General features: G+C 38.9%; 1 protein-coding gene across 3 annotated transcripts; it reads left to right on the top strand.

Annotated features, from left to right (window-relative positions):
- On the top strand, window positions 1-27555 carry thoc2 (THO complex 2). Of its 3 annotated transcripts, none has more exons than XM_031320007.2 (39): window positions 1-175; window positions 3628-3683; window positions 4773-4864; window positions 5071-5122; window positions 5288-5358; window positions 5682-5803; window positions 5894-6027; window positions 6473-6633; window positions 6839-6931; window positions 7173-7328; window positions 7884-8056; window positions 8249-8444; window positions 8532-8570; window positions 8728-8858; window positions 9806-9907; window positions 10596-10680; window positions 11389-11482; window positions 12488-12568; window positions 12688-12784; window positions 14290-14407; window positions 14612-14791; window positions 14904-15068; window positions 15506-15781; window positions 16039-16180; window positions 16594-16751; window positions 17235-17363; window positions 17466-17597; window positions 17721-17905; window positions 18655-18830; window positions 20364-20466; window positions 20606-20991; window positions 21310-21368; window positions 22850-22885; window positions 24825-24956; window positions 25204-25270; window positions 25363-25508; window positions 25639-25715; window positions 26562-26608; window positions 26698-27555. In XM_031320007.2, exons 1-38 carry the CDS (start codon window positions 111-113, stop codon window positions 26587-26589), a joined length of 4695 nt encoding a protein of 1564 aa, XP_031175867.1. In that variant the 5' UTR covers window positions 1-110; the 3' UTR covers window positions 26590-26608; window positions 26698-27555. The 3 variants fall into 3 exon arrangements, 2 of the variants coding, with proteins under 2 accessions (XP_031175867.1, XP_031175869.1); XM_031320009.2 differs by having other exon boundaries at window positions 26701-27555; XR_004108604.2 differs by lacking the exons at window positions 25204-25270; window positions 25363-25508; window positions 25639-25715; window positions 26562-26608; window positions 26698-27555 and having other exon boundaries at window positions 21310-22368; window positions 24825-24922.
- The last annotated feature ends 159 nt before the right edge of the window (window positions 27556-27714 follow it).

A 27714-nucleotide genomic window follows, 5' to 3' on the forward strand; every position in this document is an offset into this window, starting at 1 on the left:
CAGCCTCAGTGTCCCACCATGCAACAGTGAGCTAGCAGCAGCAGCTAACCACCACATTTGACCCTGCGTGTGCCATGATGAATTAGACATCCGGGCTGTGCGTATGGAAGATGGCGACACTTATCCTCCCTGGTGAATGGATCAAAAACTGGGAAAAATCAGGAAAACACGAGTTGTGAGTAGATCTGAACTTCAGCACAGTGTCAGAGGTCACAGTGGTTTAACAGTTGTTGGCTAACATAAGCTAACTAGTAAAAAAAAGTACGTAGCTAGCATTGCAATTTAAGGCCAGTCTTTCAAGTGTGTTCGCTAGGGCTAACGTAAGCGGCAACGTTAGCAAGCTAAAAAAAAACATTTTAAGTGGCCTGCTAACGTTAATTAACGCCGCTTTTTGAAAAAAAATTAATATTTTAAATAGTTGGCATTAGGGCCGATTAGGCAATGAATACAGTCGACCGTTTTAGTAAACCGTTATATAGAGTCGAAGCGTTACCTCAATTTAAATAGCTAACGTTACCTGCATGCTAGCCTTTTGGCTAGCTTACGCTTCCACAAACCATTCTATCATTTGTAAACACGGTGGCTATCAAAGCTAAGCTAGTTAGCTAGTATTCATGTAGCTTACCCCATGGATGTATTAAGAGAACAGCTTACCCCTCCGGTTGCATCGATATACTTCAGCTTCTTAATTGAAGTAAATTTGATGTTAAAATTCAGGTAGCTAGTTAGTTAACGTTAGTTAGCCAACGGTAAAACCCTTCCTAGTAACGTTAACAAATAGTAACGTAACGTTAATAGTAGGTAATGGAGGGAAACTACTGATTATGACATAACGGCATAGCAAGTTAGCTACGACATCAATTGTTCTATATATATATATATATATATATATATATATATATATATATATATATATATATATATATATAGAGAGAGCTATGTCTGTGACGTTGACTGCCTTGTTGGGCTTTTAATTGCCTAGGCATGGCAGCATAAAAAATAAACTGATATTTCATGATGTTGTTCAATAAAAGTCATCTTCTGATACATACAAAAAATTTGGGTGAGGAGACTACAGTAAGATCGAGTAGAAAAGGGGTTGTCAAAATTGGACAAAAACGACATTTAAATATTCCTTCTAAAAAAAACGATAGGTTTGAATACATTCAAATATCTGTTTGTGCATTATGTCCATAAGATGGCAAACTAATACGATAGGAAGACATAATTACTTGTATAGGTATTTATTTCAACATAAACTTATTTTAAACTACATACCTACACTTTACAAAATAAACTAATAAAATAATATCCTATATAATGTAAAACTTAATTTAAACACCATAGACCTTTCTCCCTCTCTCTCTCTAGAGCTGTGCAGTAGGAAGGACATAACGCAAATTATCCATATCCGGTTTGTAATTCGGTCATAAACAATCAGCAATCACACGCTCTGGTGCTCTGGTTTATTGGCATTTCTTTAAACCAATCACAGTCGTCATAGGCGGCACCAAGCGCTGCCCGGAGCCCCGGTGCGGCTGCAAAATAGCCTCTGGACGTGACACGTACGTTCAAAAGTTGCTTAAGTCGTGCAACAGAAATCTCAGATTGGACAGATAGTCTAGCTAGCTGTCTGGATTTACCCTGCAGAGATCTGAGGAGCAGTTAACCATAATATAATAAATAAATCCACCGGAATTTAAAATTCAAACACAAAGGAAGCGTTAGGTAACAGAAATCCGGCCAAAAATAAGGACACACAGCAGAATTTCCGGCAGCAACGGGGCAATCCCTGAAGTGGAAGGTCGAGGATATAGACTAACGTAAAGCTAACCCATCGGTTAGCTAACTAATTGACAGTGGTTTAGCTACATTTTACATTTCGGGAATAAAATTAAATGCGCTTCTAGACAGCGGGCATCAACTTTACTGGCACAGCATCAAATCCGCTAACCTGACCTTAGGCAGCACCGTAGAAGTTCACCCTAACAACATCTGAAAAATCAAAACCTTGGCCAAAACCTTGTTAGCTTTATTATTCTATTCTTATAGAAAATGTTGTGTGAAGATTTACACAAATTTTATTGAACGCAGCCATTACTTACAAGCGTAGACACAATAGGCTCACCCACAGGGCTAACTACAATTACCCTGCATATTTAAGTAGGGTCTGCAGTGAAATGCACCAACTCAAACTACTCCATTCTTAGTCACGTACTTAAAACTACCTTAACTGGTAGCTCTTTTACAGAAACTACAGGTCTAGACCATACTCTTTAATTTACAGAGACCCAACAAGCACTGGTGACGACGGCAAGGAAAAACTCCCCTTTAACAGAACCGGGCTCTAGGTGGCCTTGACCATTTAGGTAATACGTTCCTGAGATCTTTATTGAGATAAAAACTCATACATGTTTTCAAAGATAAATAATATTCCCCTTCTGCACGTCTCTGACTCTGGTACACATCCCCCCCTTTGCACTGACTGTGAAACATTTTATATTTAACTCAATCTCAGCTGCTGGGCAGAGCTGAGAAGTCCATTCAGTAGCTACATACATAAAGGGCTAAATAAATGCTCTGTTAAAGAAATACTTATTTCCCTACACTCAAAACCGCTAAATACTTGATTTATAGTGTGTCTCTGTTTGAGCAGCACAGTGGTAAATCCTCAAATTAGGTGGTCATGGTTAAAGGCCCCATGCTAGCAAGCTCTACAGACTCCCTGTCTCTTCAAGGATGCCATCCTGTGCAGTAACATCATGGGGGCAGCAAGTAAAACGGCAATTTCCATGCGCTAATAATCGAGGTGTCACATTTTTATTACATAACCATTTTCAGGTCAAATGTGTTTTTTTCACAAGCCGTCTAAAATGTGAACATTTGGATCTGTATGTATCTGATATCAATTTGTGCTATGGAATTTACTGAAGACAGAGAGGCTGGGGTGTAAAATTGTTTCAGTGTAGGGTTTGGCGAACAACCAGCCTAACCTAACCGCCCAACCCTAATTCAGTGCTGTACCTATTTGAAGAATGAAAATGGTCTGTCAGCCTCACATGAATATCAACCAAATTGTATTTGACCTCAGGGCCCTGACATTCCGCTGTCAGTTTGGCGCTTGTGAGATTCTCTGACTGACCATTGCATGTACAGTACTTCTCGCAGTGCTTCTAGCATCCTAAGTTAAAGACATTGAGGCGGCACAAAGTATCAGATCAGTCTGCCTTTGTCAGCGCTACTTCTTTGAGTTGAGCTGTCAACTGGGGACAGCCCTGAGTTAAGTCTTTGGTTTTGTCAGCTTGGATACAACCAGATTGGATGGGTTTCCTGGGAGTTGTAATATATGGGAGTTATAATATATCAAAGGTTTCCCCTCCAATTGTCTCATTTTATCTGGGATATTGTAGATGGGGCATGGTGTTGGCATAGTGTTAAATGCATAACCCAGTTACAAGAATATTGGTGTGCAGGTAATTGTAACCAATGAAGCCACTGTGTTTGCATTGTTTTTTGTGAATTAATTTAATAAGCTATATTAAGCAATGTTAGAGTGAGTTTTAAAGGCTATGGATTATCATATTTAAGTAGTCTAACTGACCAGAATTCTGTCTCTTTATTTCATAGTGTACAACTCTGCAAAGAACTTACAGAAAAAACAGATCATGGACGTGACATTAGAGGTAAGTTGAAATATGAGAATGACCTCAATTCTGTTATAGACTCATTTTTTGGTTGCCTATCAATAGATTTAAACTTCCCTGTTGTACACACAGACACACATCCATCATGGGAATTGTGGTAGTTTGTACCAATCAGCTATGTAAGAAAAGGAAATATTTCGAAATGATGCACTAAACTTAGAACAAAATGGGTAAAATATATCAGACCAAAAGAAACTCTTTGTAGTCAATTTACAGCAGTTTGGTTAAGGATGGCAAAAGCAGTGATAACAGTGTTTTTATGGATGTAATGACATGAAAAAATTAGCAATCTATCAATGGGAACACAGGTAATTATAATATGATGTCACTTATATTTGATTTGTAAATCATTTTACCATTTATTATGTTATTGGAAAATGCATCCATTAAACAGATAATCGTTCATCCACAACGTGCTGTTTTTGTACGTGCCAGAGGGGAACGACTAAACACTTATCAACATAACTAAATACATTTGAAAATCCTTTAAACAATATCCTTTCAGTTAAATAATTATTAATTGCAGGGATAAATGACCTGGTAATTTGGCTGTTTTTCCTGGAAATTTTAGTTTTTCATATGACAGTTTTAGTCAAGCTGTGATTTGCAGATAGCCCAGTCCCATCCCAGTGTGTTTGCTTCAGTGTAATACGTTGCTGAATGTCACCATTTGCCACCTTTGTTGTTGCACAACCGTAAACTTAGTGTAAATTAAAACATATTTTGGGTAAGTGATCAAAACACAGACATGCATGAAAAGGAAGTTGCTTTACATTGCATTAGTTAGTAGTATTAGTAGTTAGTCTATTCATGGTCCTAGCCCTCATGCACATCTGATCCCTACTGCCTGTCTGATAAAGTACAGTGACTGTGCCTCAATGCCATTCAGAATTGTTGGCTAGACTTGCAAAGAGGAACAGAGAAAAGTTGCAGCGTCTTATTGTTCAAAGCTAACACAGACCTATCCACTTCTGTGTCATTTTCACATTTAACAACAGAGAGTCTTTTCCTTTCAGTTCTGTCAATTCAGTTCAAGATGAACTGTGTCTTGTCTATTTACCCCTCCAGACATACAGGCCGCCTTATACGAGCTCTGCTGGCAAGTTGTACATGGGAACCTGAAGTTGGAGCTTGTCGCCAGCGTCCTTGGGGACATGATGGTACAAGTGCTTTTTTGTTTGAGGGTTAAAACAATATTAAACACATAGAAGTGTCTATGCTATATATTGAAAGAGACAAAGCTTTTATCCCTTTCATCATGGTGACTGCACAGAAATTGCAGTACCTTTTTTTTCTGGCACATTGGTTCAGAATTTCTACATTTTTGTATGTATGTCAATTTTCTGTTAACTTTCTCTTCTATCAGGAACTCCGAGATGACATGCCATCAATTTTAGCAGATGTTTTCAGTATACTAGGTAAATTTGTTTTTTTATTTTAAACATTAAGTGTTATTGTATCTGAATTATTGCATTAAGTAAGTGAAATATGGTGTGCAATGTTATAATAGCTTTTAGTTTTTAGCAAACTTGACATATTTTTACTGTTTTTTTTTTGTTTTTTTTTTATTATATTTTTTACAGATTTAGAGACTAGTGCACTGGAAGAAAAAAACAAACGTGAACATTACACACAACTGGTGGGAGCATGTTTGGTAAGAATACTATTTATGTAACATCAAATGATTTTACATAACAGACACTTCATGAACTTAGAATAGAATACAAAGGCTACCTGAAGAAAGCTATTTTGTATCTTAAAAAACGAGAGCTTGTATGACCTAGTGTTTCACTTAATTGTCACTGTTGCACTGACTGTTGCAATTCCTGATTGTGTGATAGTAGTTAGTATATAGAATTTCTGAAGTTTATGACACTGTCTATTGATGTCATAGTTGCATTACTGATTTTGATACCCAGGTCTGTAATAAACTACTAAAACAAATTAATCAACTAGTTACATTTTTTTTTTTTCCAGTTTTTTGTTCCTGAGGCCATCCTGAAAGAGAGGCTGGATCCAGAAACCCTTGAATCTCTTGGACTTATAAAACAAGCCCATCAGTTCAATCAGAAGATTGTAAAAATCAAGACTAAACTATTGTAAGTAGAGTGCACAGTTTAGTAGAGATGTAGAGATAAATAAATAGAAAAAGTGTGTTTGATGTTTTGTAATCTTGTATTTCTTCTCAGTTACAAGCAGCAGAAGTTTAACTTGCTAAGGGAGGAGAATGAGGGCTATGCCAAACTTATCACTGAACTTGGCCAAGACCTCTCAGGCAACATCACCAGCCACCTTGTCCTGGAGAGCATCAAGTCCCTCATAGGTACCTAACAAAAGTCTTTTTCAGGGTACTGCATTGAATGTGGTGCTACTATGTCTTTAGCTAAATAAAAAAAAACTACTCTATTATACTGCTATTTATACAGGGCTTTGCATGGCCAGGCACCTATATAGGGCAGAAAGTCTGTCCCCATATACTACCTGCCAGTCTCTTAACACCAAGGAATGCCAGTCGCCTCGCCCATACTTGAAGCTAGAGTTGGCAGGACTTTGGCCTCAGTAGCACAGAGGCTTTGGAATAACCTGTTTCCGTTAATTAAAGACTTACTCGTGTGGACAAGTTTTTTTCTATATTCTGGTCTCAAATTATATTCTCTATATAATCTACTGTATATATGTATGTATCTACTATAATATCTACTGTTTACTGACTGATCAGTTTTTTTTCCCAATTGCCTGCTTAGTCCTCCTATTTCTTGTGCCTGCAGGATGTTTCAACTTGGACCCTAATCGTGTTTTGGACATCATCCTGGAGGTGTATGAGAGTCGATCTGACCAAGATGAGTTCTTCCTGTCTCTCATCAAGTCCTACATGTGTGAGCCACTCACCCTTTGCCACATCCTGGGCTTTAAGTTCAAATTCTACCAGGTGAGAATTACAAGAATGGGTCAAATAGCACAAGCTGTGTGTATATTTTAAAATGAATCCTCGTAATTTTATATTGTGATTTTAAGAGCTTTTTACCAAGCCCATTGCAACATATCTTAAATGGAAGAAAACAATCCCAAGCTATAATTATAGCATGAGTCATATTTCATTTCGATGATAATAATTTATTTGTGTCTTTATTCAGGAGCCCAATGAGGAAACCCCCAAGTCACTTTACCACATTGCTGCTGCTCTGCTTCACCATAACCTGATAGAGCTGGAAGATCTCTACGTACATGTAAGGAAAAGAAACAGCTCAAGTCCAGCTTTAACAATAGTTAAAAGAGATTCCCAATTAATTTACAAATGTCAGTCAGAATTTGGGAATATGAGTTTTGTAAACCTAAAGCTAAAAGCTGTAATCCTGTGATGTCTTCAGAATGATTTATGTGACAAGTATATTCAAAATGTAATGTTTTTTCACCTACATCGTCTGAGACTGAAAACTCAGCTCTTTAGTTGCCTCTCTGTCATTCCAGCTTATGCCAGTAGATGCCACTATTATAGAGGAACACAAACGAGATATCTCAGAGGCCAAGCAGATTGCTCGCAAGCTGGTCATGGTTGTTCTGCCCTCAGAGAAAAGTGAAGACAAAGACAAGGAGAAAGAAAAGGAGGAGGAGAAGAATGAGAAGGTATCAAATTATTTGTAAATATAAGCCTGTTCTGGAGGAATGCTTTCAGTCTGGATGGATGTTTGAGAGTCAGAGGATTCTTTTTTTTTTAATGCCATTTCTGCATCACCTGAAGTCAAGTTAACTTGTAGGGGAACTATGTGAGTTGTTGACACAATCATATTTAAATGAAAAATTCACATCCAATTGTCTGAACATTTAAGGTTTATTAGTAAGGTGGGAAATATGGGAAATTACACCTACAGTAACCAACTTCTAATCAAATAGTATGTGAATAGTAAAATCTACATTTTCTGTCCAAATTGTCTCAGATACTACAATATTATTTACCTTAGAAAATATATCATGTTGTCAGTCTTCAAAACATGATATAGATCTATAGATGGGAATGTTTAGTTTTTTTTTTTAAAAATCCATCACTTTGGATTGTGACAGCAGCTGTGCTGATTTTTTTTTGTCTTGGCTCTGCTCTAACTGCCTTATTGAGTGTTACTGAACGTTGGCATGTTTAATAATACACAGACACTCAGTTACTGCTCTTTACTGTCCCCACAGCCGCCTGATAACCAGAAGCTTGGGCTGTTGGAAGCGCTGCTTAGAATTGGAGACTGGCACAACGCCCTAAGTATTATGGACCAGATGCCGTCCTTCTATGCTACTTCTCACAAGGCCATTGCGCTGGCACTCTGCCAGCTTGTGCACCTGACTGTGGAGCCTCTTTACAGAAGGTGCTGATTTCTTCACTTGCCCACAATGTGTATCATACCAAAAAACATGTACAATTATTACACAGCTTGAACTGACTACTTTAACTTCTGCCAACGCCAATATTTCATGCATAGAAGTTAAATAATAATAAATAACCAAGCCAAAAAAGCAAAGAAAACACAGGCTCTGACACACTGTTCTGTTCCTCACAGGGCTGGCCTCCCGAAAGGGGCAAGGGGATGTGTGATGCATCCACTGAGGAGCAAGCGAGCCCCTCGGCCTGCAGAGAGCTTCGAGGACCTACGCAGGGACACATTCAGCATGATCTGCTACCTAGGTCCTCACCTCTCTCATGACCCTATCCTCTTCGCCAAGATTGTGCGTCTGGGCAAGTCCTTCATGAAAGAGGTACAAAACTGTCACCACTACATTACTACAACAGCTATACAGCCTAATTCTTTTTTTGACTTATATTTGGTGTCCTTTGATTCTCAGTACCAAAGTGATGGCAGACCTGATGTCAAAGACAAAATGGTAATAACTGTCTTTATAACAAAGAAATGCACTGTAGATCCATATTTAAAGTAGTAAAAACACTGTTTTTTTTTTGCTTAAATGGATCCACAAGTTTATCTCTGTAGTATACGTTACCATGAGGACCTTATTAATGTTAACTGTATGTTCTTCACAGGAAACATTATTGAGTTGTTTCCTGAGCATTGCAGATCAGGTGCTACTCCCTTCTCTTTCTCTGATGGAGTGTAATGCTTGCATGTCTGAGGAACTGTGGGGTCTCTTTAAACTCTTTCCCTACCAGCACAGGTGAGATTAACACACACACACACACACACACACACACACACACACACACACACACACACACACACACACACCTGCTCTCACTACATGTGACTCTGTTACATTGAGCTGTTGAAAGGCGCCCGGTTCCTTGACTCAGTGGCCGTGGGTTCAGTTCCGACCTGTGTCCCTTTGCTGCATGTCATTTTCTTTCTTTCTCTCTTTCTTTCTCTCTCTCTCGCTCTCGCTCTCTTTCCTTTCATGTCTAAATCTGTCCTGTCAGAAATAAAGGCCTAAAATGCCAAAAGAAAATGGATTTTTATTATTATTTAGCAAACCATTTTTCTGCTGCTGTATAATGTCAGAATTCTATTTTTAGAGTTAAAAATGAATACACATGAACATGGCACATGAAAAATGACACTCCTGAAGGTTTTGTTGTACTTCAGGTGTCTGTCTTGTCATAGCTAATAATGCAACTTCTTTAGGTACTGAACATCTTAGCACTTTTTAGATTATTTCACTTTCTTGTACAGGAAACTCTGCCGACACTGTCAAAGGAAGGATTTGATATGAAGTGCAACTGGACAAGTAGTGCAGTCAATTTATGCTTTGCTGTGTTGGTGTATTGTACAGTGGGTTGCTCTTTGTGCTGAATTTGTTGATGCATATTAAGGGCTTTTTAAATATTCCTTGACATTGTTTGCTCCAAATGTGACACCCAGCAAATTACTAGATCTGATTTTAAACTGAATGGCTGACTGCAAATGAGGTAGAAATTAACCCTTTTATTATCTGGCAAATAGTCAAACACACATAACAGCAGTTTAGCATAATGCTAGACAGGAGGTGGCTAATTTACTTCAAGGACTGCTTTGAATTGCAAGCCGATGCGTTTGTTTTGTTTTTTTGTTTCTGAATGTTGCGTAGCTAAACTGTAAATTATGCTTTCTCTATCGATGCTCCCTCAGGTACCGGTTATATGGACAGTGGAAGAATGAGACATATACCAGCCATCCACTGTTGGTTAAAGTCAAAGCTCAGACTGTGGAAAGGGCCAAATACATAATGAAGTAAGTCATTTTGCAGATCCCAGTGTTCTATTACTGTGCAACCATCTGTCTTTCTGTAGCTTTGGTTGACTTTTACTGTGTCTCTGATCCAAACACCAGGCCAGTCTCACATTTCAAATCTGTAGCTAATCAGTTCCCCAGCTAATTCAGTCATGTTCTGTTCAGCAGACTGTTGCTTTTACTTGGAAAAAGATAAAGTAAACCTTGGGAAGCCCTTCCCATTCATTCAACTCCAGTTTCTATGCAGTTTGTCAGTTGCCAAGAACATTTCTGAGATATTTCTCTGTCTTTCAGTCTTTTGCTTTTGAAATATACTGCTCTATGTTTACCCTGCATCACACATAACCTCCCCATCATCTGTGATAGGTCACTTCAGATGGTGGAGGCTTCAGATACTGAAACTTACTAATAACGCAAAGATGCAGAGATTTGTTATTGTTTTGTTTTTTTACCAGCCATCTCAAACTGAGCTGTATTGAAAGGATCATTTTAAAACGGACATGACAAGAATGCTTGTCAAGTAATAATTCTTCATTAAAATAATTCAATTACACTCCTTTTATCTTACACTGACAACCATAAGAGCATTTTGAAATTGCTATGAAGCTTACAGAATTGACAGTCTTTGCACTCTTTGCATTGTCTTGTTTTTAATCTGCTGTTTCCCATCTTTTTTTTCCTTCCCTAGGCGGTTGACCAAAGAGAATGTGAAACAATCTGGAAGGCAGATTGGAAAACTGAGCCATAGCAATCCCACCATCCTCTTTGATTATGTAAGTGTGTTTTGCTGGGATTTTTTTATTCTACTTAAGTCCCATTTTGAATGATGTCAACAAACTCCAAAGACAAATTCATTACAAATTTTGCAGTAGAAAATGAACAGTGTCCTACAGCATATACCATATATATATATATATATATATATATATAGCGAGGGCATGGGAGGGCGCAATATAGCATCTGATCTGAGAATTGCTTTTACTTAGTGCTCCGCCTAGGTATCATGCATTCATGAATCAAAGTAAAAGCCACATTGTAAAAACTGATAGATTAGCACTGTATTCCTGTTGCACTAACAAAAACAATCCCAAAGTACCGTGGTGTGAAATATCCTTACACACTTACACTTAAGCATAATATTTTCCTCTTTTAATAATATTCTTCTTCTTTAGAAGTGTTAATGTCGCATGTGTCCCACTGCTCTGTGTTTGTAGTAGCTCTATACAATGCAGTTACAATATGTAAGATGCGCAAATGAACATTGTTTAATGTCAAGAATATTTGCACATAAAGTAATAGGAGGATGTACCATGTTGAGTAGTGGGCACTTATACTTACTTGATCTGTAGATACTGAAATGTGAATGCACACAGGATGACTTTAATAGATCTGTTTGGCCACTCAGTGGAGTGAAGTGGTCAGGTCAGCTATAATGTATAGTTGGTGATGTTTAACCCCTCCTCTGTATTGTTGTACATCAGATGCTGTCTCAGATCCAATGGTATGACAACCTAATCGTTCCAGTGGTGGACTCCTTGAAATACCTCACATCCCTCAACTATGATGTCTTGGCCTGTATCCTACACTGTTTCCTGTTTATTCAGTCAGCTAACAACTAGGGATGCACTGAACGTAGAAATTCTGGACCGATACTGATGTTTAAAATAACAATTTAGCCGATACCGATGTTTTGTTGTTGTTGTTCCTTTTGTGACAAGGAAATGGAAAGGAAAAAAAATCTTTATTATAAAAAATAACTGACCTGTCTTAAAGTCATTCATCTCTTCATTACACTATGTTTAAATGAGCCCACCTAAATAAAGCAATCAAAAATAAAGCAACCTTTTAATATATCCTTTTCCATGAAAAATAACTGCTTCAAAAACCCTTAGCCTGCTATACAACTAACGTTACCTGCTCAGTGACAATAATCTTTCAGTCCTTACGCTACATAGCCCAAAAACAAAATTTTGTTAAATGTAAAAGCTATTACAAAAGCAATACAATATGTATACATTATCCTTTGAGTTTAACTGCTTTGTTGAACTTTCCCTTGTTGGTGACTGTTTATGTCGCTGATCTTTCTCCGTCAATTTTTGTCTACAACGCAAAGATATTCAGTTTACTGTCATAGAGGAGTGAAGAAACTAGAAAATATTTACATTTAGGAAGCTGGAATCAGAGAATTTTTTTTGTTTTTATCTACGTATTAATAGTTGGCAATTAATTGAAAAGCTGGCAACTAATAAATTAATCTTTGCTGCTCTAGTCGTGTCCAGTCAGTGGCTTCTTCTCCGAATCAGCAGCTGCAGTAGCAGCATATGCTAGTGGACTGTTGCCCAAGTCTGACCTAAAAAAACAACAACACCTAAACATCGGCCACTGCCATCGGTGAATGCCATCTTATTTGCCGAAAATATTGGCCGATACCAAGGTTTGCCGGTACCAATGTTCTGCCGATTAATCGTTGCATCCCTACTAATAACATGTGTATGAGTGTGTTGTTGGAAAGAAAGGGGTGTGAGTGTAAAGGAGGCCTCTTTACTGTTTCTATGTTGTTTCACTTAACTTTGTCTTCAGATTGCATCATTGAGGCTCTGGCAAATCCCGAGAAGGAGAAGATGAAACACGATGACACCACCATCTCCTCATGGCTTCAGAGTATGTGGCTTCACAGTTACTGTACAGCAGTCGCAACATTCATTTGCATGCAAAAGGAGAGAAACTGTTTGATGTTTTAATGAGTAGCTAACATACACCTGTTCATCTTGTCAACCAAGGCCTGGCAAGCCTGTGTGGAGCCGTGTTCAGAAAATACCCAATTGAGTTGGCTGGCCTTCTTCAATATGTCACTAATCAGCTAAAAGCAGGAAAGAGGTAAGCAGCTCCAAATTACAACAGGATGACTGGTTTACAGGATATGCTGAGTCCAAGCACCAGTGGGGCCTTGTTATCACTGCAAATCACATTACAACCTACAGTAATGAGTGACTACACGTTATTCTGCAAAATCGGTCTTAAAGGTGCAATATGTAATACTGACAGCTAGTGTTTAAAATAGTTACTGCAGTACAAATTCAAAATACTGGAGAGTCGGCTCCCCCGCCCCCTCCTCCCCAGACTCGAAGTTCACATTGGTTGCCAGGCTGAGACCGGAGCATCCAACATTTTTGCTAGCCGCTTGTCTCACATAGCCAGACATTACTTCACAGCGCAGTAGCTAACATTAGATGCTGGCTATATTGACAGTCATAAAAGCCCATGCTCACGTGGAGCTCTGTACCCAACTGACAGATAAACTTTTTCGGCTTAGTATTACTGTAGGAACCACTAAAAACCCCACAACCTCGCCTTCCTCTCCACACGCCAGACAGACACACTTCATTGGCTTAGAATTACGGCAACAATCGCTAAACACACTGCAAACTCAAGGTCCTCTCTTCCCGATTTACAGCCCCCCTCTCTTGGCTTCAAATAACTCACCGCTGTCGGCTACGGCCGCCGAACAGGCTACACGTTGTAAACAGCCCTGGCCCGCTTGCCTAGTCCTCTAGTAACGTTAGCAGTTAGCAGGGTGTCTCAATTGTTTTTGCAAGTAACCAACTTGGGTACTCTAGCTATATAATTCAATGTGAGTAGCTACACAAATGTTGAAATGACATAAAATGCCCGTACCTAGTAGCCTGAAGCTAATGCTTACCTGTTCAGGGGGAAATTAGCCAACTCTGCGTCCTTTTGGGCTCTAAGCTGTCTCCATCATTGAAATACATCTCCATTATTTACCCTTAGAAACATGCCGGGTTTTTTTTTAGGTCCGGTAGAATCTATCTCCGTTGATCCCATTCCTTTGTTTGCTGCTTTCATGGCTGTACTAATGTTACAGCTGTAGCGCGCTTGGTGTACGTTTTTTACAGGTATATCTGGCAACCCGGCCTGGCTGTCAAACTGGGCAGTTGATAACAACACACAGGCCAAAACACAAACAGAAATTCCGTCAAGGAACGGAAATTTCAAAAGGAGAAAATAAAAATAGCATGTTTCCTTAATATCTGATGACGCATTGGGGCCATTTTTGGATTTATTACAGTAAATATATTACATATTGGACCTTTTTAATATAGTAGTCATTGGGTTTGACACATCATTTGTCACGTTATTGACATTGCCTTGAATATCATTAGGGCAGACAAACAAGTTGAAAATAAAACATTTTAAAATCATTTTAAGGAGATGTTGAACATTCTGCATTATATTTTAAATGTGTCTGTGTTGGAAAGACCACAAGGCATTTTTTTCCCATGCCTGACTATTGCTTCACTCCTTATGCGTCTTCTTATGTGTCTAAATGTGCTATTCTTTATACGTCCCTCCTCTCCCGGCAGTTTTGACCTGTTGATCCTGAAAGAGGTGGTGCAGAAAATGGCTGGCATTGAGATCACAGATGAGATGACCTCAGAGCAGTTAGAGGCCATGACGGGAGGGGAGCAACTCAAAGCTGAGGTATATAGACTATCTATATTATTATATATATATATATATATATATATATATATATATATATATATATTTATTATTATTATTATTATTATTATTATTATTATTATTATCATTCCCTGATGCAGTCTCTTGAGCAAGATATGTATGACTACCTTGAGCAGTGCTGCACCTCAGGTTAGGTCATTTTCATTATGTATGTGTCAACAGGGTGGCTACTTCGGCCAGATCAGGAACACTAAGAAGTCATCACAGCGTCTGAAGGATGCACTGCTGGACCATGAATTGGCCTTGCCTCTGTGTTTACTCATGGCCCAGCAACGAAATGGTGTGGTTTTCTTAGAGGGTGGAGAGAAACACCTTAAACTTGTTGGCCACCTCTATGACCAGGTATGCACCCTCCCTCAATATAATCTAATAGATTTTTTTTTACACTCTACACAGCTCCTACAAGATAAAGCTTTTTCTCTCTTCTATGATATTATTATTTATATTCCTGCAGTGTCATGACACGTTGTTGCAGTTTGGTGGCTTTCTGGCCTCCAACCTTAGCACTGAGGACTACATCAAGCGGGTTCCCTCCATTGACATCCTTTGTAACCAGTTCCACACTCCACATGATGCTGCCTTCTTCCTGTCTCGGCCAATGTATGCCCATCAGATTTTGGTGAGTAGACTACTCCGTCAGAACCCCTGTATGCATCAAGTAACATTTCTGTTACTGAGAGAGATTCTAGTCTGTATAATAAGTACAGTGATTAGGTATACATTTTTGCCAGGTGATTCACGCCAGTTAAATTTTTATTTTAAAATTGTGTAATGATGTTTAGACCATTCTGCCTTTTCCCTCTTCTTCCTCATTTTCAAAATTTGAGCTCATGTTTGGCCTTGCTTAACTTTGACTTTTCTACCTAAAATGGAGCAAGTAACAGCAGTTGTCTTCTAAACAGACTGCCTTCAAGTGCCTCAAGGCTGATTTTTTAACTGCATTTCCACATTTTATATCGCCATAGTTTTTGTGCTGTTTGTATAGATGTATCACTAAGAACCTGTTTTTTTGATTTGGAGAAAATGGAGCCCTTACTTTATGCCCTCTTCACACAGTCTAAGTATGATGAGCTGAAGAAAACCGAGAAAGGCAACCGGCAGCAGCAGAAGGTACACAAGTATGTGGCAGCCTGTGAACAGGTGATGACACCAGTGCATGAGGCTGTAGTATCCCTCCATCCAGCCAGGGTCTGGGACGATCTCCGCCCTCAGTTCTACGCCACCTTCTGGTCCCTCACCATGTATGATCTGGCCGTTCCACATTCTGCCTACGAGCGTGAGGTCAACAAGCTCAAGGTCCAGATCAAGGCCATTGAGGAGAACCCGGAGATAGTGAGTAGTTGCTCCACAGCTGTTGCTAAACAGCATACACTTCCACCACTCAGCATAAACTGAAGCATTTGTGCAGTTTGTCTTACAGTAATTGCAGCAGTCAATTGCAGAGTCTCTGTACATTTAGATCACAAAAAGCAGCTAATGCAAAGGAGTGCAAGACTGTGATTGTATAAGAGATGTAAAAGAGTACAATTATAGGTTGCTGTTGGTGTTGTGTGTCTTCACAATGTGAATATTGTTTACTTCCAATATAGCCCTTGAATAAGAAAAAGAAGGAAAAGGAACGCTGCACTGCCCTGCAAGAAAAACTGCAGGAGGAGGAGAAGAAACAGCTGGAGCACGTCCAAAGGGTTCTACACCGTCTCAAACTTGAGAAAGACAACTGGTTGTTGGCAAGTAAGTATCCCAATTTACACTATTGATGCATCTTACTGATGCATGTACTTTCATCCACAATGCTGTGACTTTTCTGTTGAGAGAAGTAAACAGTGCATCCATTTGATTATGATTGATCTTTGAGAACTTCATAGCATTTATAGACCAAACCATATGCATACAGCCACAATAATTACAAAGGGCAAGTTTGGTTCCTCCCTAAAGAACATAAATCAACTACATAAATGGAATTAAGCTTTCAGAAGTATATTACAGATGGATAATAGATATACTATATATATATATATATATATATATATATATATATATATATTGCCATAATCACAGCATCAATAAATCATTTGAGGTAAATCTAATGTCTAAATGTTAATTCTGTCTCTGTTACTAATATAACTTTAAATGTTTACTGACAGAATCCACAAAGAACGAAACAATAACAAAGTTCCTGCAGCTCTGTCTGTTCCCCCGCTGCATCTTCTCTTCCATCGACGCTGTGTATTGTGCCCGTTTTGTCGAGCTGGTCCACCAGCAGAAGACACCCAACTTCTGCACCCTCCTGTGCTATGACAGAGTAAGACACTTGTATACATACATGCTCAGACTCTCATACACTTTAATTAATTAATTAAACTACATTTTAACTGCAGTCTTCTTAAAGCTACAGTGATTTATAAGAAAAAGAATAAACATTAATAATGTGATTAATGAAATGGGATATTGAAGGCCCTAATTTGGCCCAGTCAGCAGAACAGAAGTAGTAGAAAGTTCCATTAAAATAACACTAAAGAATAAATATAAGTGTCAAAAATCCACTCAGTGGTTCAACAACCACTCTAGTGCACCATCAAATTAAAGCCTGGATGGGAAGTTTTATAACTGCTAGCCTATTAAGACTTTTTTTGTAAAATTCAGTCAGACAGACCCCTAAATAAGTGCAGCTTTGAGATATTGAGCATCACAGCTTTGACGTATCATTTGGCAAAATGTATGCATACCTTTTCCAACAATATACTTTGTTATTTAAGCAAACGCACTACATTGTGTCACTCTGCAGGTGTTCTCCGCCATCATTTACACTGTGGCCAGCTGTACGGAGAATGAGTCTCACCGCTACGGACGCTTCCTCTCCTGCATGCTAGAGACAGTGACCCGTTGGCACAGCGACCGCGCAACCTATGAGAAGGTGTCCATGTCTATGTGTTCTCTATGCTTTTCACGTTGATAGAATTTTCTGATGTAAGATGAGCTGGGAATTAATCTGTCTCTTCTTATTGTGTGGTCATAGGAGTGCGTCAATTACCCAGGATTCCTGACCATCTTCAGAGCCACAGGCTTCGATGGCGGGAACAAAGCAGATCAACTGGATTATGAGAACTTCAGGCATGTGGTGCACAAATGGCACTACATGCTGACTAAAGTAAGCCATCCTTCCTCATCATTGTTTTTCTTCTTGAAAATTCTGTCTAGATAATGGCAGTCAGGGCTCTGTGGAAGGTGTGTATTTGTCTATGACTATGTCCTCTGTCTCTGCTCCATTCAGGCTTCGGTTCACTGCCTGGAGACAGGAGATTACACCCACATCCGGAATATTCTCATCGTGCTCACCAAGATCCTGCCCTGCTACCCTAAGGTCCTAAACCTGGGCCAAGCGCTGGAGTGCCGTGTCCACAAGATCTGCCTCGAGGAGAAGGACAAGAGGCCAGACCTCTATGCCTTAGCAATGGGGTAACACAGCATTGTGTGCTGTCCAGCTCTTTGTGGAGCATACAGTTAACATATATTATGGAAATAAATAAATTATAAATAGAATAAATACATATTATTGTGGTAATAAAATGGAAAATGTGGAAAGATGGAGTCCAGAAAAAAGAATAGTATGCATTACCTAAATTAGATTTTATTTAATTTATTTTTTAATACCTGTTCAGACACCGAGGAGTGGAAAGTGGTAACTGTAACACAGATGTTTGAGCTTTATTTTGACATAGGGATATTAAGACTGTCTGCTGAAGATTTTAACAATTTGCAAGATGGCCAGTGCGTTATATTTTTAGCTCTAGAGTGGACATGAAAGACAGTTGGTTTTTCTACATTGTCTATAATTCGGCCTTTGAGTGTTAATCAAGTGCCTGTTAAAAGGATAATCTTGTCCATTGATTCCTAATGCAATATTGAGTCTTTAAGCAACAGTATTTGCATTGCATAATTTGGGACATTCAGGGACAAATCATTATCTTGGTGGAGGTCTGTACTTAAGTAGATACTGATCACCATCTATGAGTGTCAATGGCTGTGTTTATTTATAGTATGCAAAGTACAGAGTATGCAGGTGTTTGTAATTTCAAGCAAATGTTGTGCTGGGCTCAATTACTTACATTTTCCTGTCTCTGTTTTAAAGTTTTGTACAATGCGTGACACTTTTTCCTTTTGAGGTTTTGTCTCTGCCTTGTGCAAACCCTTTATGCGTCTTACAGTTATTCAGGTCGGTTGAAAGGCCAGAAGGTGCATATGGTCCCCGAGAATGAGTTTCACCACAAAGAGCAGCCAGCACGCAGTGCCACCCCTGCCAATCAACAGAACGGCCCAGGCAGCACAGGCAAGCCTGCCACCAGCACAAGCAAGACAGAAGAGGGGACGTCAGAGGATGGTGGTGAGTGATTGGAAACAGCAAGACTGTTTTGAATGTAGTACATGAGAACTGTATTTAGTTCACAAGTAAGGAGCCAGATACAATATAGTATTATACATACCACATTTAGTTCTAGAGGTCGACCGATATGGTTTTTCTCTGGCCGATGCCGATCTTTAGAAATCAGGGTCAGCCGATTGCCGATTAATGCTGCCGATTTATTTTGGCCGATATTTGGCCGATATGTGCTTGTTTTTAAACCTCTATTTGAAAGATAAAATGTAACACTAATATACACAGAAATTTATTGAACACTTCACCAATCTACACTTGTAGCCTATACTTCAGTTAAAAATGTATAATGTAAAAACATACTGTAGCCTATATTGTATAAATAATGTATGAAAAATATATTAAATAAACGAAACAGGTAAGAAGAAAATAAACTTTGTCAAATAAACCTTTCAATGAAAAAATAAAGTTTAGTGCACTTATCAGCATTTATTAAACTTCTGAGAATACAAATCTGCAAGCTTCACAGAAAGTGACATGTTATTAATCTCAACACTATTTCCTCCTAACTCCTGTTGAATCACATAAGACTAGGGCTATAGTCAATTCTTGTTCACCTTGTTTGTTAGATCATTGTTCATTTGTTGAAGTGTTTTATCTGTGTTTTGGGGACCCTACTGTTAGCCTAGCTACATGTCCTGTTGATTTCCAGATTTCTGTCATTCAAACAACTCTTAGTTGTAATTTAAAACTCGTCCAGCCAATTTAATAAAATTAAGGGTTTTATTCATGCTCGAGTCCATAGATGCAGTTAATGGATACAGGCACGGAGAACTGAAGGCTCTGTTAGCAACGATTAGCTCCGTTAGCGGTTAGCTCCAGTTAGCTCCGTTATAGGAGTGGATGAGACTGCCACGGACAGGGGTAACAACCAGACTCTGATAAATGATATTCGGGGAGCTTCCACAGCGGTGTGGCCGCGGTGTTTTGTACGGTTTTATTAGTACAGTTAATCCCAAGGCAAGAACACCAGCAACATGCTACTGCTAACGGTAGCGTCTGAACCTGAAGTGACTGTGCGAGACACACTGCGCAAGAATTCACGAGGGGAGGGGCTGGAGGCAGCTGGTCTGGGCGCGCTGTAAAAACATGTCGCCTATTCATGTTTTTAACACTAGGCTGCCCGCAGATGCGCCTGCTTATTAATCGGCTTGATATTGGCCGATGCCGATTATGTACAAAATTGCCAAAAATCGGCCGATTAATCGGGCGACCTCTATTTAGTTCCGATTTTGTTTTCATCTATAGTGCCATTGCCACTGCTGAATCATTCTGTTTTTGATTTGTTGTTTCCTTACATCTGATAAATGGGATTAGGCTATTTTTGTAGCTGTTGCCTATCCGCAATATTATTCTCCTGAAAATATAAATAATAGGTTCAATGCCATAAAACTTAAAGATTGGTGCTACAAATCCTAATATGCTGGTCAGTAATATTAATAAATCCTGTGCTCATGCAGTTCTTGGTTTTTTATTATGCAGATCGGGGCAAGGATAAATCTCAGGGGACCACAAAGCCAGTGAACAAAGCCAACAGTGCAGCGGCCAAAGTGACCACCAGCAATGGGAACGGTGCTCTTAACAGGTAGGTATCTCAAGAGCTGCTATGACGCAAAGTTATCTCAAACAAAGCTTAAAAAAAGCATCAAAACTCTGTGATTAGTGAAATTGTAAAACATTTTTGAATAAAGAATTTTGAAAATGAACAATTCATCCCTTTGCAGCACCAAAGCCATTAAAGAACGAGACGACAAAGAGAAAAGTGGGAAGGAGAAAAAAGAGAAAAAGGAAAAGACACCAGGCAGCACTCCTGAGACCAAGGCGGAGAACCGTCGGGAGAAGCAGAGAGACGAGAGAGCAGGGAAGGAGGAGCGGGTGGCACGTGAGGGTAAGGAGAAGACCCCCAAGGCAGACAGGGAGAAAGTGAAGGCTGAGGAGAAGAGCAGCAAAGACGACAAGGCCAAAGCCGGCAACGGGGAGCCCATGGAGCCGTCCAGGGAGCGCGATGCCATCAAGGAGTCCAAGAGCAAGGAGAAAGGAGACAGAGGTGCTGTGGCTGGGTCCCTCAAGTCACCAGTTCCCAGATCGGAATCAGCCGAATCGGAGAGGGGTACGAGTCTTTCTGGTTTTCTGTTATACTGCTCTGTCAGTCCACATACACCGTCTTTAAAAGTATCCACCCCCTGGGACTTTGTTGTGTTTTCTTGTTTTACGATATTGAATCAGATGGATGTAATTAGGATTTTAAAAATCCTGATGATCTGTTATTTTAACACATTTCATTTAATACATCAAATTGAATAGGTGTAGGAATTTTCTCGGCCCTTGCAACAAGTCTGTCAGTCATGAGTGGATGAATGGAAGCTTTTGGTGATGGTTGAATGTGTAGCTCAATTAAACCCAAATTTCCCTCCTCTTGTCTTTACAGATCACAAAAGACGAAAGCTCGACAGTCACTCTTCTCCGTCCCACTCCTCGTCTGTTAAGGTTAGTATGGCTTGAGGATGGCAGTGCCAGTTTCTTCTCTATCTGCCGGAGTGTTCCCTGCCGTTGCACATTCCAGCAGCCCCGAAGATCACCAAGGAGTGTTGTCGTACATGCAGGCATGACGTCTGGAAATTCCAACCAAATCCATGGGAGTTGGAAAGCATTCCATGGACATCAGCATAATGTTTTGCAGAATTGGGAGAAAACCCCTCAAAGACTTAGCCAAGAGAATATTGTGTATATTGAGTATTTTCATATTGAAATATTTATCTATTTTCATATTAATGAAAGCAGTCAGTGTGCCTTTGGAAGAAATGTTTTTTTTTTTTCAAGCATTTCTATATATCTTGAGGATTTTTTGAGAATAATATCCACGTGAAGTAAAATGGCTTGCCAAATCAAGAGCTTGCGCCTTCTCCAATGGCAATTCTTTTTTTTTTAACACCGAGATCCGTGTTTTACTACTTGAAATGGTGTTCCAAGATTTTTTTTTCCCCGTTTTTGCAAGCTGAGAAGATATCCTGGTTAAAGTGATGTGAAGTATTTTACTTTCCCCTCAACGTCTGAGTCGGATGGTGTCCAGCAAACCACTCTGCTGTAGGAGCGCCTCTGCTGCGGCTGAGTCATCGGTCCCCCTTCTATCTCCGTTTGTTGAAACGGCCTGCATGCCACCTTCACATCACGGTGCGTGTCCAGTCAGACCAGCCAGCCCCTACAACGCCATCCCCACAACTACCAGCCATCGGCATCAACAGTCGTACTACCTCCTGGCAAGCCACCAGCAACCGAGATCAACGGAGAAAGTGAATGTCACAGTTTTTAATCAGCCAAAAATCCAGAGGAAAGTAAGCCTGCCCCTGCAAAGAGCGAGAGTGAGGGAAAGAGTGGGCGAAGCCTGAATCGTCTGGAGCGTTGCCCAAACCTGGAAGCTTGTGATAGGTCTTTATTTTACCCTTCCACCAGAGAAATAGGCTCCCTGTGTCCTATCCATTCCTGAACTGTAAGTGACAGCAACAGTTACCTATGTAGGGATGCAGTCATGCACATAAGAATTGAGTGATTTGTCTTGCACACACAGGCACAGGCATACACATTACTTACAGCACTTGCACTTTAGATGTATTGAATACCAGCTGCGCTGTAGGGCTTTTATATGAAGCAGCCTGATATTGCAGACATGTCTGTAGTCGTATGACGAGCAGTTATTTCATATATGCTCAGGGTTTTCTATTTTAAGAATTGACATTCCAGATGTTGAGCTTATGAACTCTCCTTTATGTAATAACCTTGTCAAAGCCTTAGTCCTTGAAGGTCAGAGGTCAAGGGAGAAGTATGCTGTTGGTCCGGCCGGCCCCGACCCCCCCCCCCCCCCCCCCCCCCCACCCCACCCCTTCTTCCAACTCTCTACTGCTGTCTGACAACCTCCTTCCAAACCCCCCACCCCCTCCCAGCTCATCTGTCATCTCCATTCATCCCTACAGGACAATAGCAACGAACCCAAGGAGTCCACATCCAAGGTTTGAACTGATTCTGCTACTCGTACCTTCTCTCACATTGTCGGTTTTCTTTGTTCAGGTGCCAAAAATGTGTACAGCTGCTAACAACAGGAAATACATCATTTGAGATGTCTCCATCTCTCCATTTTTTTATATTCTCACATCTTTTTTTCTTTTTTTACCAATGATTCACCTAAATAGTTTCTGTTTATACGGTACCGCTGACGGCGACTACAGCATATCCGTTTCCAGCAAAACAGACCGAAAACAGAATGCAGAAAATAATGTTATGTACTTCTTTACAAACAAAATAAATGTCAGACTGACTGACTGACATGTGATGTGCATTATTTTTAGAAAACAGTTGGTTTTTAGAAATGTCTCATACATTGTCTCTAGAAGTTTATTATTCAACTTTTGTTTTTGTTAAAGAAGGAAAAGAAAATCGCAATACTTAATACTATTGAATCGCAATACTTCTAGATTCACAATAAATATAAATCGCAATACAAATCGAATCGGTTCCCATGGATCGTGAAAGAATTGAATCGGGACGGTAGCATATTGTCCCAGCCCTAAAGGACAGTAGTAATCCATACGTCACCAAATTGCAACTAAAACAGTGAGTGAAAAGAAGCTAAAATGCTCCGTAGGGCTGCTGTTAGGTGATAATCTCTGTGGTGTCTTCACTACAAACAACCCCTTTCACTTTACACATAGTCACTTGATTGATTTGTAAGATAAAGAATATTGAGGAGCTTAGCTTTAAGGTTCATCTTTTGGCATATTTTACAGTTAATTTAGACCCAATTTGGAAAAAAAACCACAAAGGTATATCATAAACACCAAACCGTTGTGTGTCTCTTCGGGTTATGTTTGTCACAACATTGAATCACATTGGATGTAATTAGATTTTTTTGACACTGATTAACAAAAAAAGTAAGATACATCTTAACTGACCTAAATTAAGAACATATCAATTAATTAGTGTTCTCTCCCTTCAAGATAATATTTAGAAGAGGTAGCAATTCTTGCCTTGGATATGTTTGTATCATCTCTGCACATCTGTACACTACTGTTGATCAGCGTCAGTGTTAATGTCTTTGCGGGTTGGATACTTTGAAAACTGTCGGTAACATTTACAAGGTGACTAAAATGTCTGTTATTAAAAAACATCACAGTCACTGAACTGCACAATATTTATTGTTAGACATCACTTATTCCCACATTTTTGCAAAAAGAAGTATACATGTCCTGTACGGTAACACTTTACTTAAACTCCCCCTAATAACATAAACTATATAAAGAAATGTTATGTTATTACAGATGTGTTTTCTTATATTGTCATTAATTATCTTTTTATCCACAAGCCTCCACTTTATATTCATTAATAATGTTTCCAACAATATTTTAGTGTGTTATAAGCCATTTATGAAATGTCTGTATACTGCTCATAAATGCGAAATAGGGGGACTTGAACTAAGGTGTTGCCCACTGTTATGACATATACTATAATATATTATGGACAACTGTCTTAAAGAATATTATGCGTTGTTTTCAACTTGAGCCATGAGTCAAAGACCATTGTGATATTTGTAAAATCATATTAGTTTGAAGACATGGAACTGCAGTGGGTGTTATTTTTGCGTCAGTTTATTTGGTAAAGCTTTGTCAGCTTCAACCACATTGGTTCCTTTTCCAAGTATTACAAATCTCAGTATTAGATATACTGTAGATATGTGAAATATAAATATAATCAGTCAATATTTGAACTGTTGAGGTCAACATGCAGTAACAAGTAATTTCAGTAGTTGTTTTCACCCGTGTTACCAAAGTGTGTTATTTATTTGTAACACAATAACTTTGTAGTGATATTAACACTCGATATAAATTAATTCAATTAATATAAATTAATCAAATATTTGTTTCTCGTTCTGTTCAAATATAATTGTCTTTGCAGCACCACGCCAACTACAATTCAGTTTCCCGTTCCAAGAGCAGAGAGAGAGAGATGGAGAAGAAAGATTCAGACAACACACAAGGCCGATCCAAAGAGAAGAAGGAAGACAAGGATCGGAAAGACAAGAAAAGAGTCAGTGTTTATAAAAAGACCACTGCACATTGTGAAATGGGTTTTGGAAAGGTCATGCTTGTGAATTTACGCATGTGAATTTTTTTTCTTCGTTTTTTATATACCTCTTGTTCTAAAGTTAGCCAGTGTTCATATTAGTTGGACTAAGAGTAGCAACAAGTGATAGGTTCATTTATTTCCATACATCCTGTGGTCAGGGTTTGTTGTTACCACCATTAATGTACTGTATGTCGTGTTTCTCTTTTAGGACCATGCTGTCAATGACCGTGAGACGAGCCAAGAGTCCAAACGTAAAAAGGATGAGAATGGAACAAGTATGTTAGTTGACAAATCCAAAGTATCCATTCGCCTAGCAAGTACAGTGTAAACACAATATATAAAAACAAACTCAATCTTCTCTTCCCAGATTCCACCAAAAACAGCAAGAGTGCGAGTCCTTCCTGTGACTCCCCGCTTTCAGCTGAAAAAGAGAAGAGTAAAAGATCCAAATCTTCCAGTAAAGAAAAGGCCGAGTCTGTGAAACCTGAGCGAACATCCTCTGGAGGCAAAAAGGTCAACTTAGCTCGTCACCTTCCACCAGTGTCACACTCTGTCCTGCTCTGTTTGCATGGCCTTTAATTCAACAACTTGTTGTCTGCTGATATGTTTTCAATTTATACTTCTTTGTGTTGTTGTGCCACAGGAGTCCAGACACGACAAAGAGAAATCTGAAAAGAAAGAGAAGAGGGATAGCAGCGGAGGAAAGGAAGACAAAAAGCAATATCCTTAAAAGTAGAGTGACGTCTAAATCTAAATTCTGGGTGATTTGTGCCGTTTAGTTTAAATATTTAAAGGTATGGTCTTTCAAAATGTAGGGTTTTTTTTAACTTCACCGGATCATTTGGAGTTACCTGCTTTGCTCAAGGCCACATTTTTGGTCAGGGATGAAGTAGCTTTTTTTTAAAACTATGTAAACATTTGTGCACCAGCGTTTCCATGTGTTAAGCACAGCTATTTGTTTCCATTATGAGAGAAGTACCTGCATTTTTATCTATTGTGTGTCATTAAATGACGCAATAAATGTTGTGGAGCCAGCCAACAGGACTTGCTTGTAGACATAATTAGTAATGTAATGTAATCACTAATCCTTAGCCTATAACCGACTTGTCTAATTTGAGCATTCTACTGTAGGCAAATTCCTGTCTGGCAGTTCTCGCAGCCCCCTCTGATACAACGTGCCCAGCTAAACTGATGATGTGCTTTTTAATTTGGATCTCATAATTTCGATTGGATAGTTTGAAGAGCCATTGTTTCGCAAATATTGTTGCTCACTCACTTTATAGCAGGCCGTTATTGACACTTTACTGGCACTCCTCAGGAGTATTAATTAAGTTTGAGTCATTTCCTGAAATTGAAAAAAGGTATGATTTATTTTGGGGTTCCTGATCATGTTAGTGTTAGATCGTACCCTTTTAATATCACAGACGATGAAAAAGAAGAAGCCTGGATACTTCAAGGTTTGTCTCTGTTCAATGACACCAACAGATGTTTGTTGACAATCAATAATTCAGTACTTGTCAGCCTTTTAGTCTTTAAATAATTTACCATTTCCCTTAACAATCATACTCATAAATCCTCTGACAAGCACAGATAATGTGCACTCATCGGTGAAGGTAAGGCACTTTCAACTTCTTTGTAAACTGCTCTCAATACAACATCTCTGTGGTCAGTATTTATGTACTTTCTCTCCTCTGATCCACAGCAGAACTGGAGAAGCTTTGTTTTTATCTGCAAGACATCTGCAACTTCATCTGTGCTATGTTATTAACCCGTGCTCTCATTTCTGCCTGTGTTGTTTTGCTGTAAATTCCCCTCCCAAGTGTTGTTAGCTGTAGTTATCTCAACTTACAGATCACCTCATTATTTTTCGGTTTCAGTATACAGTAAACCAGCTGAAATGTTTTTTTTTTTATTATTATTATTATTCAGTATGGGCACAATGTGCTGCTCTTATCAAAATGTTATTCTAATTAGAAAAGTGGTTACTGTATGAAATGATCTCATGGTAACAGGGTCATGGATTCAATAATCTTCATGCTTGAAACTTTGTATTTTTTGTATGTTGTCAGGCTTTGCTTTTTGCTCGTTTCATTGGAGTTAACATGCTTTCCATACTCACTTACCTCATATCCTTTTGAGATACTTAGATACTTTTATTTATTTATCTCTACCTTTTAATCTGAATAAGACAGTAAACTATGATGTGAGGAAAATGATACAAAGGACCAGTTTGTATATTGTGTACAATAATAAAGAGGGTAACATGAAATTCACATCATGTTATTTCTTCTTTTTTTTCCGGTGTCCCTTACAGTCCTTTTGTGATTTTGTGTTAATCAGGTTTTTACATAATTTATAAAAATGCCAGTTCGATCTTGATTCAAATGTAGAATTGTAAAGAAAAATCAGACAAAAAAATGCTGAACCTCTGTACTCCAAATACCACTGTTTCGAAATGATTTTTGGAGATTTTATCTGCTGTACTCAATGAGTGTAAGCTTTTCTTTTTAAAAAAAAACAAAAAACAATAAATAATAGTTTTCCTAGTGTGTTACTTTGATATTGTCTCTTACCTTCCTTTCTTTCTTTCCTTCTCAGCTGGTTATCCACTGAATAGTTACTTAGCAGCTGTAGAAACTGTTTGTACCTCAGATACAGTTGGATAGTTTACATGTTCTTAGTACTTAGTATAGCCTGTTGACCCAGAACACTGAAACAC

Source organism: Sander lucioperca, chromosome 13 (assembly GCF_008315115.2).
Source record: "Sander lucioperca isolate FBNREF2018 chromosome 13, SLUC_FBN_1.2, whole genome shotgun sequence".
In the NCBI taxonomy this organism is placed as follows: Eukaryota; Metazoa; Chordata; class Actinopteri; order Perciformes; family Percidae; genus Sander; species Sander lucioperca.

Coding starts and splice junctions, on each gene's coding strand:
- thoc2 (XM_031320007.2), top strand. CDS start 111: ATGGCGACACTTATCCTCCCTGGTGAATGGATCAAAAACTGGGAAAAA. Junction 5,123..5,287: donor AGATGTTTTCAGTATACTAG/GTAAATTTGTTT, acceptor TATTTTTTACAG/ATTTAGAGACTAGTGCACTG. Junction 8,057..8,248: donor GTGGAGCCTCTTTACAGAAG/GTGCTGATTTCT, acceptor TGTTCCTCACAG/GGCTGGCCTCCCGAAAGGGG.